Source organism: Bombina bombina, chromosome 10 (genome assembly GCF_027579735.1).
Source record: "Bombina bombina isolate aBomBom1 chromosome 10, aBomBom1.pri, whole genome shotgun sequence".
Lineage (NCBI taxonomy): Eukaryota > Metazoa > Chordata > Amphibia > Anura > Bombinatoridae > Bombina > Bombina bombina.
In genome coordinates, this window is record NC_069508.1 from 206,070,823 (window position 1) to 206,088,013 (window position 17,191).

The 17,191-nt window shown below is 41.8% G+C and overlaps 1 protein-coding gene across 1 annotated transcript in view; it reads left to right on the top strand.

Moving 5' to 3' along the window:
• Positions 1 to 17,189, top strand: part of USP1 (ubiquitin specific peptidase 1) — a gene marked incomplete at its 3' end in the record, with an annotated part of 55,032 nt that extends 37,843 nt beyond the window's left edge. Inside the window, 2 exon segments of the mRNA XM_053693651.1 lie at positions 11,670 to 11,871; positions 16,595 to 17,189. Coding sequence (XP_053549626.1) covers positions 11,670 to 11,871; positions 16,595 to 17,189 — 797 coding nt within the window.
• Positions 17,190 to 17,191: the final 2 nt, after the last annotated feature.

Consider the following 17,191-nt stretch of genomic DNA (forward strand, 5'->3'; position numbering starts at 1 on the left):
CAGAATTTTGTCCTTTCTCCAAGAAGAATTGGAGAAGGGGGTTATCCGTTCCCTGAAGAGACAGTTTCCTGCTTTGTCTATTTTGTTACACAAATGTCTGGCAGATGTTCTAGGTGTACAATTCTTTTATCAGACTCTGAATAGAATAAGGCCTGTATTTAGACCTTTTACTTCTCCTGGAGTTTGAATTTAGTTTTTAGAGTTCTTCAAGGTGTTCCGTTTGAACCTGTGCTTTCCATAGATATTAAGTTATTATCTTGGAAAGTTTTATTTTGGGTTGCTATTTTCTCTGATCGACGGTATCAAAGCGTTCAGCTTTACACTATTATTCTCCTTATCTTATTTTTCAGACGGATAAGGTGGGGTTGTGTGCTAAACCTGGGTTGTTGTTTCAGTTACGCACATTAATCAGGAATTGTGGTTCCATCTTTGGGACCTACTCCTTTTCCGAAGGACCTTCTGTTAAGTAAATTGGGTGTGGTCTGTGCTTTAAAGTTCTACTTGCAAGCTACTAGGGACTTTCGTCCATCACAGTCTTTGAGTATCTTCCATTTTACATCTGTGACTGCTGGACAGCGGTCTCCTGAAAGTATTGCGGCTCATTCCACTGGGGCTGTGGCTTCCTCTTGTGCTTCAAACATGATGCTTCTGTTGCACAGATTTGCGAGGCTGCGACTTGCTCGTCTCTTCACATTTTTTCCATATTTTCAGCTTTGATATTTTGGTCTCTAATGAGGTTGTTTTTGGGGGATATGTTCTTCAAGCAGTGGTGCCTTCCGTTTAGGTTCCCTGTCTTGTCCCTCCCAAAATTCATCCGTGTACTATAGCTTCGGTATTGTATCCCACAAGTAAGGATGAAATCCATGGACTCATCGTATCTTGAAAAAGAAAAGGAAATTCATGCTTACCTGATAAATTTATTTCTTTTTCGATACGATGAGTCCACGGCCCGCCCTGTTCTGTGACACAGGTTATTACATTTTTGTTAAACTTAAGACACCTCTGCACCTTGGCTTTTCCTTTCTCTTCCTAACTTTGGTCGAATGCCTGGGTTGGGAGGGAAGGGAGGAGCTATTTATACAGCTTTGCTGTGGTGCTCTTTGCCTTTTCCTGCTGACCAGGAGGCGATATCCCACAAGTAAGGATGAAATCCGTGGACTCATCGTATCGAAAAAGAAATAGATTCATCAGGTAAGCATACATTTCCTTTTTACATCAACTGTAACACTACTCATGTAGTATATTTACTCACTTGCCTTATTTATAACATTCAGTATGTAGGTAAAACCAAGCGTCCTATAAAAGATAGGTTTTTAGAACATCTACATTCAATTGATGATGAAAAAACAGATACTCCCGTTTCTAGGCATTTAAAAAATGATCATAATACTGACATGTCTAATTTGTCCCTACAAGGGATTGATCATGTTCCTGTGTGGAGACGTGGAATAACAGAGGATAAACTAAATAAGCGTGAGGTGTTCTGGATTTTCTCTTTGAAAACCAGCAGTCCACAATATACAATTCTTCTGAACTCTACGGTCACACATTTTTCAAACTTTCTTTAATATTTACAATAGGTTATTCCCATTATATTTCCTCTTTCAATAATTATGGAATACAAGAGGATATCGTCAAATATATACAGTGAAATGTTTTAGACTACAGGAGGTTAAATTTAAACTTATATATCATGTAAGAGAACCATATTTCTATATAGAACAAAATTTTCTTTAAAGACTTTACTACATCCATATATTTTTCTAATATGGTATATTAGTAAATGTTGTATGGTAAAATTGAGGTATATACTCAAACTCCTTCCTGTATGTGACACAATAGAAATTTGTAGTAATATATCAGCTTGTTTTAGTCAAGTTTCATCATGTTGTTTATAGTATGTATACTGTTTCTTTAAATCTCCAGGTATATATGGAGGTATGTGCAGGTTACTTTCTGTGCAGTGAGCATGCTCACGAAACGCATTTGCGTTTCCTGTCACACAACAGATGATTTTATCTTGTGTGCTTGTATGGCCATTGAGCCCTGTCTGTGCTTTTAATTTTTGCCTATTAGTGTTTTTTTTTTGGGTTTTTTTTATACAACGAAAGTCTCGGTGCTGCTGTCTATGGTGCGCATCTCCTGGATTCCTGCTTACATCAACCATCAGGGAGGAACGAGGAGTTCCTTAGCGATGAAAAAAAGTTTCCAAAATAATTCAGTGGGCGGAAGCTCACTCTGGTTACCTATAGGGGGTGGACAACTGGGAGGTGGATTTCCTGAGCAGGCAGACTTTTCATCCGGGGGAGTGGGAACTCCATCCGGAAGTGTTTTCTGATCTGATTCTCAAGTGGGGTCAGCCAGAATTGGATCTCATGGCATCCCGACAGAATGCCAGCTCCCGAGATACGTATCGAGGTCCAGGGACCCCCAGGCGGAGCTGATAGATGCTCTGGCGGTCTCTTGGTCCTTCAGTCTAGCATACCTATTTCCTCCGTTTGTTCTTCTTCCTTGGGTTATTGCTCGAATCAAAGAGGAGAGGGCGTTGGAGATCCTCATAGCGCCGGCCTTGCCGCACAGGATTTGATATGCAGATCTGGTGGAGATGGCATCTCTGCCACCCTGGAGACTTCCGTTGAGGAAGGACCTTCTAATACAGGGACCCTTCCTTCACCCAAATTTAGTTTCTCTGAAGCTGACAGCTTAGAGATTGAACGCCTAATTTTATCCAAGCGGGGGTTTTCTGATTCGGTCATAGAGACCATGATTCAGGCATGTAAAACTGTTACTAGAAGGATTTACCATAAGATTTGGTGTGAATCCAAGGGTTACTCATGGAGTAAAGTTAGGATTCCTAGAATTTTGTCTTTTCTCCAAGAAGGGTTGGAGAAAGGTTAATAGACGAGTTCCCTAAAGGGTCAGATCTCGGCCTTGTCTATTTCGTTACACAAACGTCTGGCGGATGTTCCAGATGTTCAATCTTTTTGTCAGGCCTTAGTTAGGATCAGGCCTGTGTTTAAACCAGTTACTCCTCCATGGAGTCTTAATCTTGTTCTCAAAGTTCTTCTTCAAGGGGTTCCATTTGAACCTATGCATTCCTTAAATATTAAGTTATTATCTTGGAAGGTTTTATTTCTTGTTGCTTTTTCCTTTGCTCGTAGAGTATCAGAGCTCTCGGCGTTACAGTACAATTCTCCTTACCTTATTTTCCATTCAGACAAGGTAGTTTTACGTACTAAGTTAGGATTTCTTCCTAAGGTTGTTTCTGACAGGAACATTAATCAGGAGATTGTTGTTCCTTCTTTGTGTTCTAATCCTTCTTCTCAGAAAGAACTTCTACACAATTTGGATGTGGTCCGTGCTTTAAAGTTTTAGTTACAGGCGACTAAGGACTTTCGTCAGTCGTCTTCTTTGTCATTTTTTCGGGAAAACGTAATGGACAGAAAGCTACAGCAACTTCTTTCTCTTTGGCTGAAAAGTATCATACGCTTGGCTTATGAGACTGCTGGACAGCAGCCTCCTGAGAGAATTACAGCTCATTCCACGAGGGCTGTTGCTTCCTCATGGGCATTCAAAAATGAAGCTTCTGTGGAAACAGATTTGCAAGGCTGCAACTTGGTCCTCTGCACACTTTTTTTCAAAATTCTATAAATTTGACACTTTTGCCTCGGCTGAGGCTGCTTTTGGGAGAAAGGTTCTTTAAGCAGTGGTGCCTTCCGTTTAGGTTCCCTTTCTTGTCCCTCCCGTATCATTTGTATACTCTAGCTTTGGTATTGGATCCCATTAGTAATTAAGATGATCCGTGGACTCATCGTGTCTTAGAAAAGAAAATGTATGCTTACCTGATAAATTTGTTTCTTTTTTGATACGAGTCAACGGCCCGTCCTGTTCTTGTAAGACAGGTTGTTGGTTATTATAAACTTCAGACACCTCTGCACCTAGGTTTTTCCTTTCTTTCCATAACTTCGGTCGAATAACTGGAGTGGGAGGGAAGGGAGAAGTTATTTATCAGCTCTGCTGTGGTGCTCGTTGCCGCCTCCTGCTGACCAGGAGGTGAATATCCCATTAGTAATTAAGATGATCTGTGGACTCATTGTGTCAAAAAATAAACAAATTTATCAGGTAAGCATACATTTTCTTATGTGACAGCCAATCACAAAATAGATATATGTATAGACTGTGTACTTTTGCACATGCTCATTAGGAGCTGGACCCTCAAAGTGCATATACAGTAAAAAGTGCACATTTTGATAATGGGAGTATATTGGAATATTTTTTATTTATATTGTTTTAAGATCGCATGCCTTGTCTAAATCATGAAACTAATTTTGTCCCTTTAAAGGGGACAGTAAATTTAAAATTAAACTCAAATTGATCAGATAGAGCATGACGTTTTAAACCACTTTCCAATTTAATTCTATTAATTTTGCTTCGTTCTCTTGATTTCCTTTCTTAAAGAGTAATCCTAGGTGAGTTAAAGTGAAAGTAAGTTTTGATGCAAAAGTGCCCGTTTTTTTGAAAATTTGATTAAAAACAGGGGCACTTTAATTCATCAAAATTTACATTTCACTCCTGTTGTGAAAAAAATACTTGCATTTTAATCTTGACAGCCGCTCCAGCTTCCCCCGGTCGTCGCAAGCGATTTCTGATGTCAGAAATGGATAGGTCATCCTCCAATCACGGCTTCCCCCCTGGGGGAATTGGTGTCTGATTCAATGCTGTGATTGGAGGAAGCCGGATCCCTCATTTTAGAGCGGCTGTCAAGATTAAAAGGTAAGTACTTTTTTTCACAACAGGAGTGAAATGTAAATTTTGATGAATTAAAGTGCCCGTTTCCCTTTTTTTTAATCTAATTTTTAAAAACCGGGCACTTTAGCATCAAAATTTACATTCACGTTAAGGAGCGTGCATGTGTCTAGCCATATGGTAGCAGTGTTTACAACATTGTTTGTAGTGATGTTATACATAGTTACAAACACTGCTGCTATAGACACAATGCATGCTCCAAAGCTCCTGTCAGCTTGCTTAGGTTTAGTAAAGATAACAAAGCAAATTTGATAATAGAAGTAAATTGGAAAGTTGTTTAAAAGGGGCAGTAAAGTAAAAATCAAACTTTCTCCAACATAGGTGTGTCCGGTCCACGGCGTCATCCTTACTTGTGGGATATTCTCTTCCCCAACAGGAAATGGCAAAGAGCCCAGCAAAGCTGGTCACATGATCCCTCCTAGGCTCCGCCTTCCCCAGTCATTCTCTTTGCCGTTGTACAGGCAACATCTCCACGGAGATGGCTTAGAGTTTTTTGGTGTTTAACTGTAGTTTTTATTATTCAATCAAGAGTTTGTTATTTTAAAATAGTGCTGGTATGTACTATTTACTCTGAAACAGAAAAGAGATGAAGATTTCTGTTTGTAAGAGGAAAACGATTTTAGCAACCGTTACTAAAATCGATGGCTGTTTCCACACAGGACTGTTGAGAGGAATTAACTTCAGTTGGGGGAAACAGTGAGCAGACTTTTGCTGCTTGAGGTATGACACATTTCTAACAAGACGATGTAATGCTGGAAGCTGTCATTTTCCCTATGGGATCCGGTAAGCCATTTTTATTACATAAAGAAAAAAAGGGCTTCACAAGGGCTTTTAAGACTGTAGACATTTTCTGGGCTAAAACGATTGATATATAGGCATATTTTATACTTCATAGCTTTGAGGAATTATTTTATTCTTGGGAATTATGTAAAATAACCGGCAGGCACTGTATTGGACACCTTATTCTCTAGGGGCTTTCCCTAATCCTAGGCAGAGCCTCATTTTCGCGCCTCTATTGCGCACTTGTTTTTGGGAAGCATGACATGCAGATGCATGTGTGAGGAGCTCTGATACATAGAAAAGACTTTCTGAAGGCGTCATTTGGTATCGTATTCCCCTTTGGGCTTGGTTGGGTCTCAGCAAAGCAGATACCAGGGACTGTAAAGGGGTTAAATATAAAAACGGCTCCGGTTCCGTTATTTTAAGGGTTAAAGCTTTCAAATTTGGTGTGCAATACTTTTAAGGCTTTAAGACACTGTGGTGAAATTTTGGTGAATTTTGAACAATTCCTTCATACTTTTTCACATTTGCAGTAATAAAGTGTGTTCAGTTTAAAATTTAAAGTGACAGTAACAGTTTTATTTTAAAACGTTTTTTGTACTTTGTTATCAAGTTTATGCCTGTTTAACATGTCTGAACTACCAGATAGACTGTGTTCTGTATGTGGGGAAGCCAAGGTTCCTTCTCATTTAAATAGATGTGATTTATGTGACACAAAATTTAGAGAAAATGATGCCCAAGATGATTCCTCAAGTGAGGGGAGTAAGCATGGTACTGCATCATCCCCTCCTTCGTCTACACCAGTCTTGCCCACACAGGAGGCCCCTAGTACATCTAGTGCGCCAATACTCCTTACTATGCAACAATTAACGGCTGTAATGGATAATTCTATCAAAAACATTTTAGCCAAAATGCCCACTTATCAGCGAAAGCGCGACTGCTCTGTTTTAGAAAACACTGAAGAGCATGAGGACGCTGATGATATTGGTTCTGAAGTGCCCCTACACCAGTCTGAGGGGGCCAGGGAGGTTTTGTCTGAGGGAGAAATTTCAGATTCAGGGAAAATTTCTCAACAAGCTGAACCTGATGTGATTACATTTAAATTTAAATTGGAACATCTCCACGCCCTGCTTAAGGAGGTGTTATCTACTCTGGATGATTGTGAGAATTTGGTCATTCCAGAGAAATTATGTAAAATGGACAAGTTCCTGGAGGTCCCGGGGCCCCCCGAAGCTTTTCCTATACCCAAGCGGGTGGCGGACATTGTAAATAAAGAATGGGAAAGGCCCGGCATACCTTTCGTCCCTCCCCCTATATTTAAGAAATTGTTTCCTATGGTCGACCCCAGAAAGGACTTATGGCAGACAGTCCCCAAGGTCGAGGGGGCGGTTTCTACTCTAAACAAACGCACCACTATACCCATAGAAGATAGTTGTGCTTTCAAAGATCCTATGGATAAAAAATTAGAGGGTTTGCTTAAAAAGATGTTTGTTCAGAAAGGTTACCTTCTACAACCAATTTCATGCATTGTTCCTGTCACTACAGCAGCGTGTTTCTGGTTCGATGAACTAGAAAAGGCGCTCAATAAAGATTCTTCTTATGAGGAGATTTTGGACAGAATTCATGCTCTCAAATTGGCTAACTCTTTCACCCTAGACGCCACTTTGCAATTGGCTAGATTAGCGGCGAAAAATTCTGGGTTTGCTATTGTGGCGCGCAGAGCGCTTTTGCTAAAATCTTGGTCAGCGGATGCGTCTTCCAAGAACAAATTGCTTAACATTCCTTTCAAGGGGAAAACGCTGTTTGGCCCTGACTTGAAAGAGATTATTTCTGATATCACTGGGGGCAAGGGCCACGCCCTTCCTCAGGATAGGTCTTTCAAGGCCAAAAATAAACCTAATTTTCGTCCCTTTCGCAGAAACGGACCAGCCCCAAGTGCTACGTCCTCTAAGCAAGAGGGTAATACTTCTCAAGCCAAGCCAGCCTGGAGGCCAATGCAAGGCTGGAACAAAGGTAAGCAGGCCAAGAAACCTGCCACTGCTACCAAGACAGCATGAGATGTTGGCCCCCGATCCGGGACCGGATCTGGTGGGGGGCAGACTCTCTTCGCTCAGGCTTGGGCAAGAGATGTTCTGGATCCTTGGACGCTAGAAATAGTCTCCCAAGGTTATCTTCTGGAATTCAAGGGGCTTCCCCCAAGGGGGAGGTTCCACAGGTCTCAATTGTCTTCAGACCACATAAAAAAACAGGCATTCTTACATTGTGTAGAAGACCTGTTAAAAATGGGAGTGATTCATCCTGTTCCATTAGGAGAACAAGGGATGGGGTTCTACTCCAATCTGTTCGTAGTTCCCAAAAAAGAGGGAACATTCAGACCAATCTTAGATCTCAAGATCCTAAACAAGTTTCTCAAGGTTCCATCGTTCAAAATGGAAACCATTCGAACAATTCTTCTTTCCATCCAGGAAGGTCAATTCATGACCACGGTGGATTTAAAGGATGCGTATCTACATATTCCTATCCACAAGGAACATCATCGGTTCCTAAGGTTCGCATTTCTGGACAAGCATTACCAGTTTGTGGCACTTCCGTTCGGATTAGCCACTGCTCCAAGAATTTTCACAAAGGTACTAGGGTCCCTTCTAGCGGTGCTAAGACCAAGGGGCATTGCAGTAGTACCTTACTTGGACGACATACTGATTCAAGCGTCGTCCCTTCCACAAGCAAAGGCTCACACGGACATTGTCCTGGCCTTTCTCAGATCTCACGGGTGGAAAGTGAACGTAGAAAAAAGTTCTCTATCTCCGTCAACAAGGGTTCCCTTCTTGGGAACAATAATAGACTCCTTAGAAATGAGGATTTTTCTGACAGAGGCCAGAAAATCAAAACTTCTAAACTCTTGTCAAATACTTCATTCTGTTCCTCTTCCTTCCATAGCGCAGTGCATGGAAGTAATAGGTTTGATGGTAGCGGCAATGGACATAGTTCCTTTTGCGCGAATTCATCTAAGACCATTACAACTGTGCATGCTCAGTCAGTGGAATGGGGACTATACAGACTTGTCTCCGACGATACAAGTAGATCAGAGGACCAGAGATTCACTCCGTTGGTGGCTGTCCCTGGACAACCTGTCACAGGGGATGAGCTTCCGCAGACCAGAGTGGGTCATTGTCACGACCGATGCCAGTCTGATGGGCTGGGGCGCGGTCTGGGGACCCCTGAAAGCTCTTGGTCTTTGGTCTCGGGAAGAATCTCTTCTCCCGATAAATATTCTGGAACTGAGAGCGATATTCAATGCTCTCAAGGCTTGGCCTCAGCTAGCAAAGGCCAAGTTCATACGGTTTCAATCAGACAACATGACGACTGTTGCGTACATCAACCATCAGGGGGGAACAAGGAGTTCCCTGGCGATGGAAGAAGTGACCAAAATCATTCAATGGGCGGAGACTCACTCCTGCCACTTGTCTGCAATCCACATCCCAGGAGTGGAAAATTGGGAAGCGGATTTTCTGAGTCGTCAGACATTTCATCCGGGGGAGTGGGAACTCCATCCGGAAATCTTTGCCCAAATTACTCAATTGTGGGGCATTCCAGACATGGATCTGATGGCCTCTCGTCAGAACTTCAAGGTTCCTTGCTACGGGTCCAGATCCAGGGATCCCAAGGCGACTCTAGTAGATGCACTAGTAGCACCTTGGACCTTCAAACTAGCTTATGTATTCCCGCCGTTTCCTCTCATCCCCAGGCTGGTAGCCAGGATCAATCAGGAGAGGGCATCGGTGATCTGGATAGCTCCTGCGTGGCCACGCAGGACTTGGTATGCAGACCTGGTGAATATGTCATCGGCTCCACCATGGAAGCTACCTTTGAGACGAGACCTTCTTGTTCAAGGTCCGTTCGAACATCCGAATCTGGTCTCACTCCAACTGACTGCTTGGAGATTGAACGCTTGATCTTATCAAAGCGAGGGTTCTCAGATTCTGTCATTGATACTCTTGTTCAGGCCAGAAAGCCTGTAACTAGAAAAATCTACCACAAAATATGGAAAAAATATATCTGTTGGTGTGAATCTAAAGGATTCCCTTGGGACAAGATAAAAATTCCTAAGATTCTATCCTTTCTTCAAGAAGGTTTGGAGAAAGGATTATCTGCAAGTTCTTTGAAGGGACAGATTTCTGCCTTGTCTGTGTTACTTCACAAAAAGCTGGCAGCTGTGCCAGATGTTCAAGCCTTTGTTCAGGCTCTGGTTAGAATCAAGCCTGTTTACAAACCTTTGACTCCTCCTTGGAGTCTCAATTTAGTTCTTTCAGTTCTTCAGGGGGTTCCGTTTGAACCCTTACATTCCGTTGATATTAAGTTATTATCTTGGAAAGTTTTGTTTTTGGTTGCAATTTCTTCTGCTAGAAGAGTTTCAGAATTATCTGCTCTGCAGTGTTCTCCTCCTTATCTGGTGTTCCATGCAGATAAGGTGGTTTTGCGTACCAAACCTGGTTTTCTTCCGAAAGTTGTTTCTAACAAAAACATTAACCAGGAGATAGTCGTGCCTTCTTTGTGTCCGAATCCAGTTTCAAAGAAGGAACGTTTGTTGCACAATTTGGATGTAGTTCGTGCTCTAAAATTCTATTTAGATGCTACAAAGGATTTTAGACAAACATCTTCCTTGTTTGTTGTTTATTCTGGTAAAAGGAGAGGTCAAAAAGCAACTTCTACCTCTCTCTCTTTTTGGCTTAAAAGCATCATCAGATTGGCTTACGAGACTGCCGGACGGCAGCCTCCTGAAAGAATCACAGCTCATTCCACTAGGGCTGTGGCTTCCACATGGGCCTTCAAGAACGAGGCTTCTGTTGATCAGATATGTAAGGCAGCGACTTGGTCTTCACTGCACACTTTTACTAAATTTTACAAATTTGATACTTTTGCTTCTTCTGAGGCTATTTTTGGGAGAAAGGTTTTGCAAGCCGTGGTGCCTTCCATCTAGGTGACCTGATTTGCTCCCTCCCTTCATCCGTGTCCTAAAGCTTTGGTATTGGTTCCCACAAGTAAGGATGACGCCGTGGACCGGACACACCTATGTTGGAGAAAACAGAATTTATGTTTACCTGATAAATTACTTTCTCCAACGGTGTGTCCGGTCCACGGCCCGCCCTGGTTTTTTAATCAGGTCTGATAATTTATTTTCTTTAACTACAGTCACCACGGTATCATATGATTTCTCCTATGCAAATATTCCTCCTTTACGTCGGTCGAATGACTGGGGAAGGCGGAGCCTAGGAGGGATCATGTGACCAGCTTTGCTGGGCTCTTTGCCATTTCCTGTTGGGGAAGAGAATATCCCACAAGTAAGGATGACGCCGTGGACCGGACACACCGTTGGGGAAAGTAATTTATCAGGTAAACATAAATTCTGTTTTTAGAGTATACAATTTTGAAATCCTTCTCGTGACCCGTAGATCATTACAGGTCCCAAAGCGGAAACTGATGCTGATCCAATCTGTAATATACTGAAAATATAAATATATATAGTTAATCCCTTGTTTACTATAGAATTTAGGGGAAAACACACTAATTGTGTATAACCATATTCATTAAAACCTGCAGGTTTCTTCACGTCATGATATATACATAAAATAATGGTATAGTTTGCTTCTGCTGGATATCCTGGTAAAAAAAAATGTGGGTTTCTCAATGAAAATGGCCTTCAGTAGGGCCTAAATATAAGAAGCATCTAAAAACTGCCAAACAGCTCAGCAGTTAATGGGGTTAATGAAAGTAAATTAAAAAGTTGATTAGAACGTCATGCTCTATTTAATTTTTTATTTTTGATCTTACTGTCTTTTAAGCTTTGCTATTCACCCATTATTGTTTTACTGTGCTGTAATTTTGTACTTACTGATAATTCCATTCAAAGCCAGAATGGCAGCAATGGGAAATACTACCTGTTTAGGGTTTGTTTTATTCAGATATAATGCTTTTATCCTATCCTTAACTGTTACATGCTAACTTGTTTCTGCAGAACGGTTTGGTTTAGATTGCTGTTTTTATGTAGTTGTGGTAGAATCTTATATTTTTATTTTTTTTCCTAGTTTCACCTGACCCAAGATTGGAGATAAAAACATTAAAATGGGCTATATCACAGTTTGCATCAGTGGAAAGAATCGTCGGGGAGGATAAATATTTCTGTGAAAACTGCCATCATTATACAGAAGCAGAACGCAGCCTACTCTTTGACAAAATCCCAGAAATTGTTACAATTCATCTGAAATGTTTTGCTGCTAATAGTTCAGAGTAAGTGTGTAAGGAAACATTGTTACTTTGGGTAAATTTAGTATTTTATTAGATCTATATCAAAATAGGAACATTACTAGAAGATTCTCTAAAGCAGTGGTTGCCAACCGCGGTCCTCAAGGACCCCCAACAGTCCTGGTTTTCATTATAGCTAAAACAGTGCACAGGTGAAATAATCAGCTGATCTGTAACCAACCTGCTCTCATCCATCAGCTGATTATTTCACCTGTGCACTGGTTCAGCTATAATGAAAACAGGACTGTTGGGGGTCCTTAAGGACAGCGGTTGGCAACCACTGCTCTAAAGGACATAGTGACGCATTGAACCATACACATCTCTTCTCTATTTCCTTTTGTTATTCCATCATTTTTAATGTTAATGTGCCATAAAACAGGTTGAGATCTGTGCATATACTAAAAGGGCTAATTAATTTAAAATAGTTTGCATAAAATTGTTTATAAATTGCTGGCAAGTATTTTAAAATAATTTTCAAAAATAAGCAAAATAAATTACATAGCTAAACTGCCTAGAGCAGCTAACTCCACCCCTCTTATCAGTGTTTAGACACAGGCATTGTATTTCAACTGAGTTCACAGCTTCTAGGCAGTACCAGCAGATAATCCCTATTCACTTTTTGCATTTTACCAAGAGAACAATAAACATAGATACAGCCATAAAAGCAATTGTGGGGAGGGGAGTTAGAGCTTTACAATTCGGGAACTTAAAAGAAAGGGTTAATGGGAGGCACTGCAGTATAAATTTGCAGGTAAAGTAATTAAAGTACATATTATATTTTGTCTATATCCCAACTTGTTTTGTCCCTTTAAAGGGACAGTCTACCATAGAATTGTTATTGTTTTAAAAGATAGATAATCCCTTTATTACCCATTCCCCAGTTTTGCATAACCAACACAGTTATATTAAAGGGACAGTATACACTCATTTTCATATAACTGCATGTAATAGACACTACTATAAAGAATAAGATGCACAGATACTGATATAAAAATCCAGTATAAAACTGTTTAAAAACGTACTTAGAAGCTGTCAGTTTGGCTCTGTTGAAAAGGTAGTTGGAAAGCCCACTGCAAGTGGCAAATAAGACACTCCCCCCCCTCCCCCTTCTTTTACATATGAAAAGACCCTTTACACAAACATGAGCAAGCTGGAGAAGGTAGCTGACAGTATTCACATAAAACTTTGGGGCTTGGTTAGGAGTCTGAAAATCAGAGCAATGTTATTTAAAAATAAGCAAAACTATACATTTATTTTTAAAAAAAACTTTATGGGCTATATAAATAGATCATCTACAAAACATTTATGCAAAGAAAAAATGAGTGTATAATGTCCCTTTAATGTACTTTTTACCTCTGTGATTACCTTGTATCTAGGAACCTTCTTCCAGCCCCCTGATCACATGACTGTGACTTTTTATTATCTATTGTCTTAAATTTAGCATTGTATTGTGCTAGATCTTAAATAACCCCCTGTGCCTGAACACAGTGTTATCTATATAGCCCACGTGTACTTTCTGTTTCTTTGTGTTGAAAAGAGATTTAAAAAGCATGTGATGAGGCAGCCCTCAAAGGTTTAGAAATTAGCATATGAGCCTACCTATGTTTTGTTTAAACTAAGAATACCAAGAGAAAAAAGCAAATTTGATGATAAAAGTAAATTGGAAAGTTTATTAAAATGAAAAGTCCTATCTGAATAATGAAAGTTTAATTTATACTAGACTGTCCCTTTAAGTACATTTTTGCTAAGTGTATATTCCAGTTCCATTCTTCACTGCTTCCCCGCCCTCTTTTTGCTAGTGGAAGAACTATAACTATAGACTGCACTTTTTTAATCTAAAATGATCTGAAGCTCAACATTTTTATGTTACCCTTTTTAGTTACATCTTTTATTGCACGTCTTAAAGTGATGGTAAATTTTTGAACAATTTCAAATATTTTTTTTTTACTTCCAAGGTATACTAAAATCGCTAACCTTGGTTTTAAATATATATATATATATAGCAAATTCTTATAAACATAACTTATTTTTTTATTTTTTTTTTATTCCCTGCTGTATTTTATTTGCTTACTTTGCTCCTTTATATTTTCCCTTTCTGTAGTGTAGTGAGCGGTCCCTCCTGCTCTCTACGTAGACCGCAATGCACACTCTGGAACGAGAATTTTTTTTTTATGGAGTGCTGTACGGTAAACACTGATTGGCTACCTCACCAAAACGTCAGGAAAAGGGGGGGGGAAAGCGAAGGGGCGGACTGAGGTGCAATATTATTTGTAATTTTATTGATGTTACTTTTGAGCATCCTATATAATAAAAGGCCAAGTGTGAAGCTGTCATGCGCAGTAGACTGCACACAAGGGCAAACACACCTGGCCTTAGAGTCCCTACCTGAAAAGCCGGTGCGGGCGAAAGTGGGTGTGGTCAGGCGTGCGCGAGGGATAGAGGGGAGATAGAAAGAGAAGGGGAGAGAGGTAGAGAGGGGAAAGGGCAAAAGAGATGGGAATGAGCAAAAGAGGGGGGGGAGAGAAAATAAGAGGGGAAAAGAGAGGGATGGAGAGCGCGCAAAGGAGATGGGGAGAGAGCGCGCAAAGGAGATGGGGAGAGAGCGCGCAAAGGAGATGGGGAGAGCGCGCAAAGGAGATGGGGAGAGAGCGCGCAAAGGAGATGGGGAGAGAGCGCGCAAAGGAGATGGGGAGAGAGCGCGCAAAGGAGATGGGGAGAGAGCGCGCAAAGGAGATGGGGAGAGGGCGCGCAAAGGAGATGGGGAGAGGGCGCGCAAAGGAGATGGGGAGAGGGCGCGCAAAGGAGATGGGGAGAGGGCGCGCAAAGGAGATGGGGAGAGGGCGCGCAAAGGAGATGGGGAGAGGGCGCGCAAAGGAGATGGGGAGAGGGCGCGCAAAGGAGATGGGGAGAGGGCGCGCAAAGGAGAGGGGGAGAGGGCGCGCAAAGGAGAGGGGGAGAGGGCGCGCAAAGGAGAGGGGGAGAGGGCGCGCGCGCAAAGGAGAGAGGGAGAGCGCGCGCGCGCAAAGGAGAGAGGGAGAGCGCGCAAAGGAGAGGGGGAGAGGGAGAGCGCGCAAAGGAGAGGGGGAGAGGGAGAGCGCAAAAGAGAGGGAGCAAAAAGGGAGGGGAAAGAGCCAAAGAGAGGAGGGGGTCGAGAGAGAGCCAAATGGGGGGGGGGGGGGAGCGCCAAAGAGGGGGAGCAAAAAGAGGGGGTAGAGAGAGCCAAAGAGAGGGGGTAGAGAGAGCCAAAGAGAGGTGGAGCGAGAGGGAGCAAAAAGAGAGGGGTAGAGAGAGGTGGAGCGCGCAACAGAGAGGGAGGGAGAGAGGGAGCAAAGAGAGGGGGGGGGGGGAGAGAGAGAGAGCCAAAGAGAGGGGGGGGAGAGAGAGAGAGCCAAAGAGAGGTGGGGAGAGAGAGAGAGCCAAAGAGAGGGGGAGAGAGAGAGAGAGCCAAAGAGAGGGGGGGGGAGAGAGAGAGAGAGCCAAAGAGAGGGGGGGGGAGAGAGAGAGAGCCAAAGAGAGGGGGGGAGAGAGAGAGCCAAAGATTCCCTGCTGTATTTTATTTGCTTCCTTTGCTCCTTTTATATTTTCCCTTTCTGTAGTGTAGTGAGCGGTCCCTCCTGCTCTCTACGTAGACAGCAATGCACACTCTGGAACGAGAATTTGTTTTAATTTTCTTTTATGGAGTGCTGTACGGTAAGCACTGTGATTGGCTACCTCACCAAAGAGAGGTGGAGTGCGAGAGAGCTAAAGAGAGGGGGGAGCGAGGGAGCAAAAAGAGAAGGGGGGGGAGAGAGAGAGAGCCAAAGAGAGGGGGGGAGCCAAAAAGAGGAGGGGGGGAGAGGGAGCAAAAAGAGAGGGGGGGAGAGGGAGCAAAAAGAGAGGGGAAAGAGCCAAAGAGAAGGGGTAGAGAGGTACAGCGAGAGAGCGTGTAAAAGAGAGAGGGGGGGAGAGAGAGAGCAAAAGAGGGGGGGAGAGAGCGCAAGTGGTGGGACTGCTGTACTGCAAAAAATGGCCCGTGTGAACGGGCTTTAGGACTAGTTAAATAAAATTTAAGTTTTTTATATATATATTAAAATGTTACGTGTATTTCAGTTAATATTTCTATAATGAGTAAATTTACTATCACTTCAAGTTTATAATATAAGTGTAAAGGTAGAAACCTTTCATCTATCAGGAAAATAACACTAAGGATAGCTTTGATGGCTGCTTTTATTCAAAAAAGCCTAAATATTTTTCTCCATCTACCACTATATATAGCGCATTTATCTTCTGGCCATGTTTGCATCTTGATGCTGCTAGTACCACAACCTTAACCCCTAGACGCCGTTAGTGCCGTCCTAAGAGAGTTGGGCTTAAATGCCTTTAGGGCAGCATGGAATGTCCTAACTTTCGTGGCATCCTGCTTCCTTCCTTGTGAAAACTGGTGGATCCGACTCGGGAACTAGCCTAGCAATGCAATCATGGCCGTTTGGAGTCATGTTATCACAGTAATGACATGTGACATCATGTCTGGCCTGAAGTTGAACAGTTGCCTCTGTCCTGAATGGATTAATGGTGCATGGTTGCTATCATTACAAATACATAGTTTTTAACTTTATGGTTACATTACAAATGAATAATAATGATGTTCTTGTTTACCAATGTGTGTAATTATATACCAAAAATATTGTAAAATATTTGTTTATAAATATATATTTTTTTTCGTTTTAAGGTTTGACTGCTATGGTGGACTTTCAAAGGTTAATACACCCCTGTTAACGCCTTTAAATTTGTCACTGGAAGAATGGAGCACAAGACCTACCAGTGACTTGTATGGGTTATTTGCAGTTGTAATGCACAGTGGTGTTACTATAAGCAGTGGCCACTATACAGTTTATGTTAAACTTGCAGATATTAGTATAGAAACGGACCAAGTGAAAGCAATTGCCAACCATCAGGATGTTACCAAGACATTTCCTGAGGACTCTCAAATAGGCTGTGATAATTACGATGATGGGGAGGTCTCCTTTAGAATCAGTGGAAACGTTCAGTCAACAAGCAAAGTGCTGAACAAAAAAAATACTGACACTGTTGGTCTTCTTGGGGGACAAAAGAGTAAATATGATTTTGAACAGTTACCTAACAAAACATCTAAAGCGGATAAGGTTATGAGCGCACTTGCTGAAGATAAAAATTCTGTCAGCAGCACTTTAAGTGGGGATTTACATAACGAGAATACTGAACTTGGTAATGAAAGTGCTTCTAAAAATGGGATTCAATCAGGCAAGACTGCTTTGTACTTCTTGGAAAGCCTGAAAGAGTATGAAAG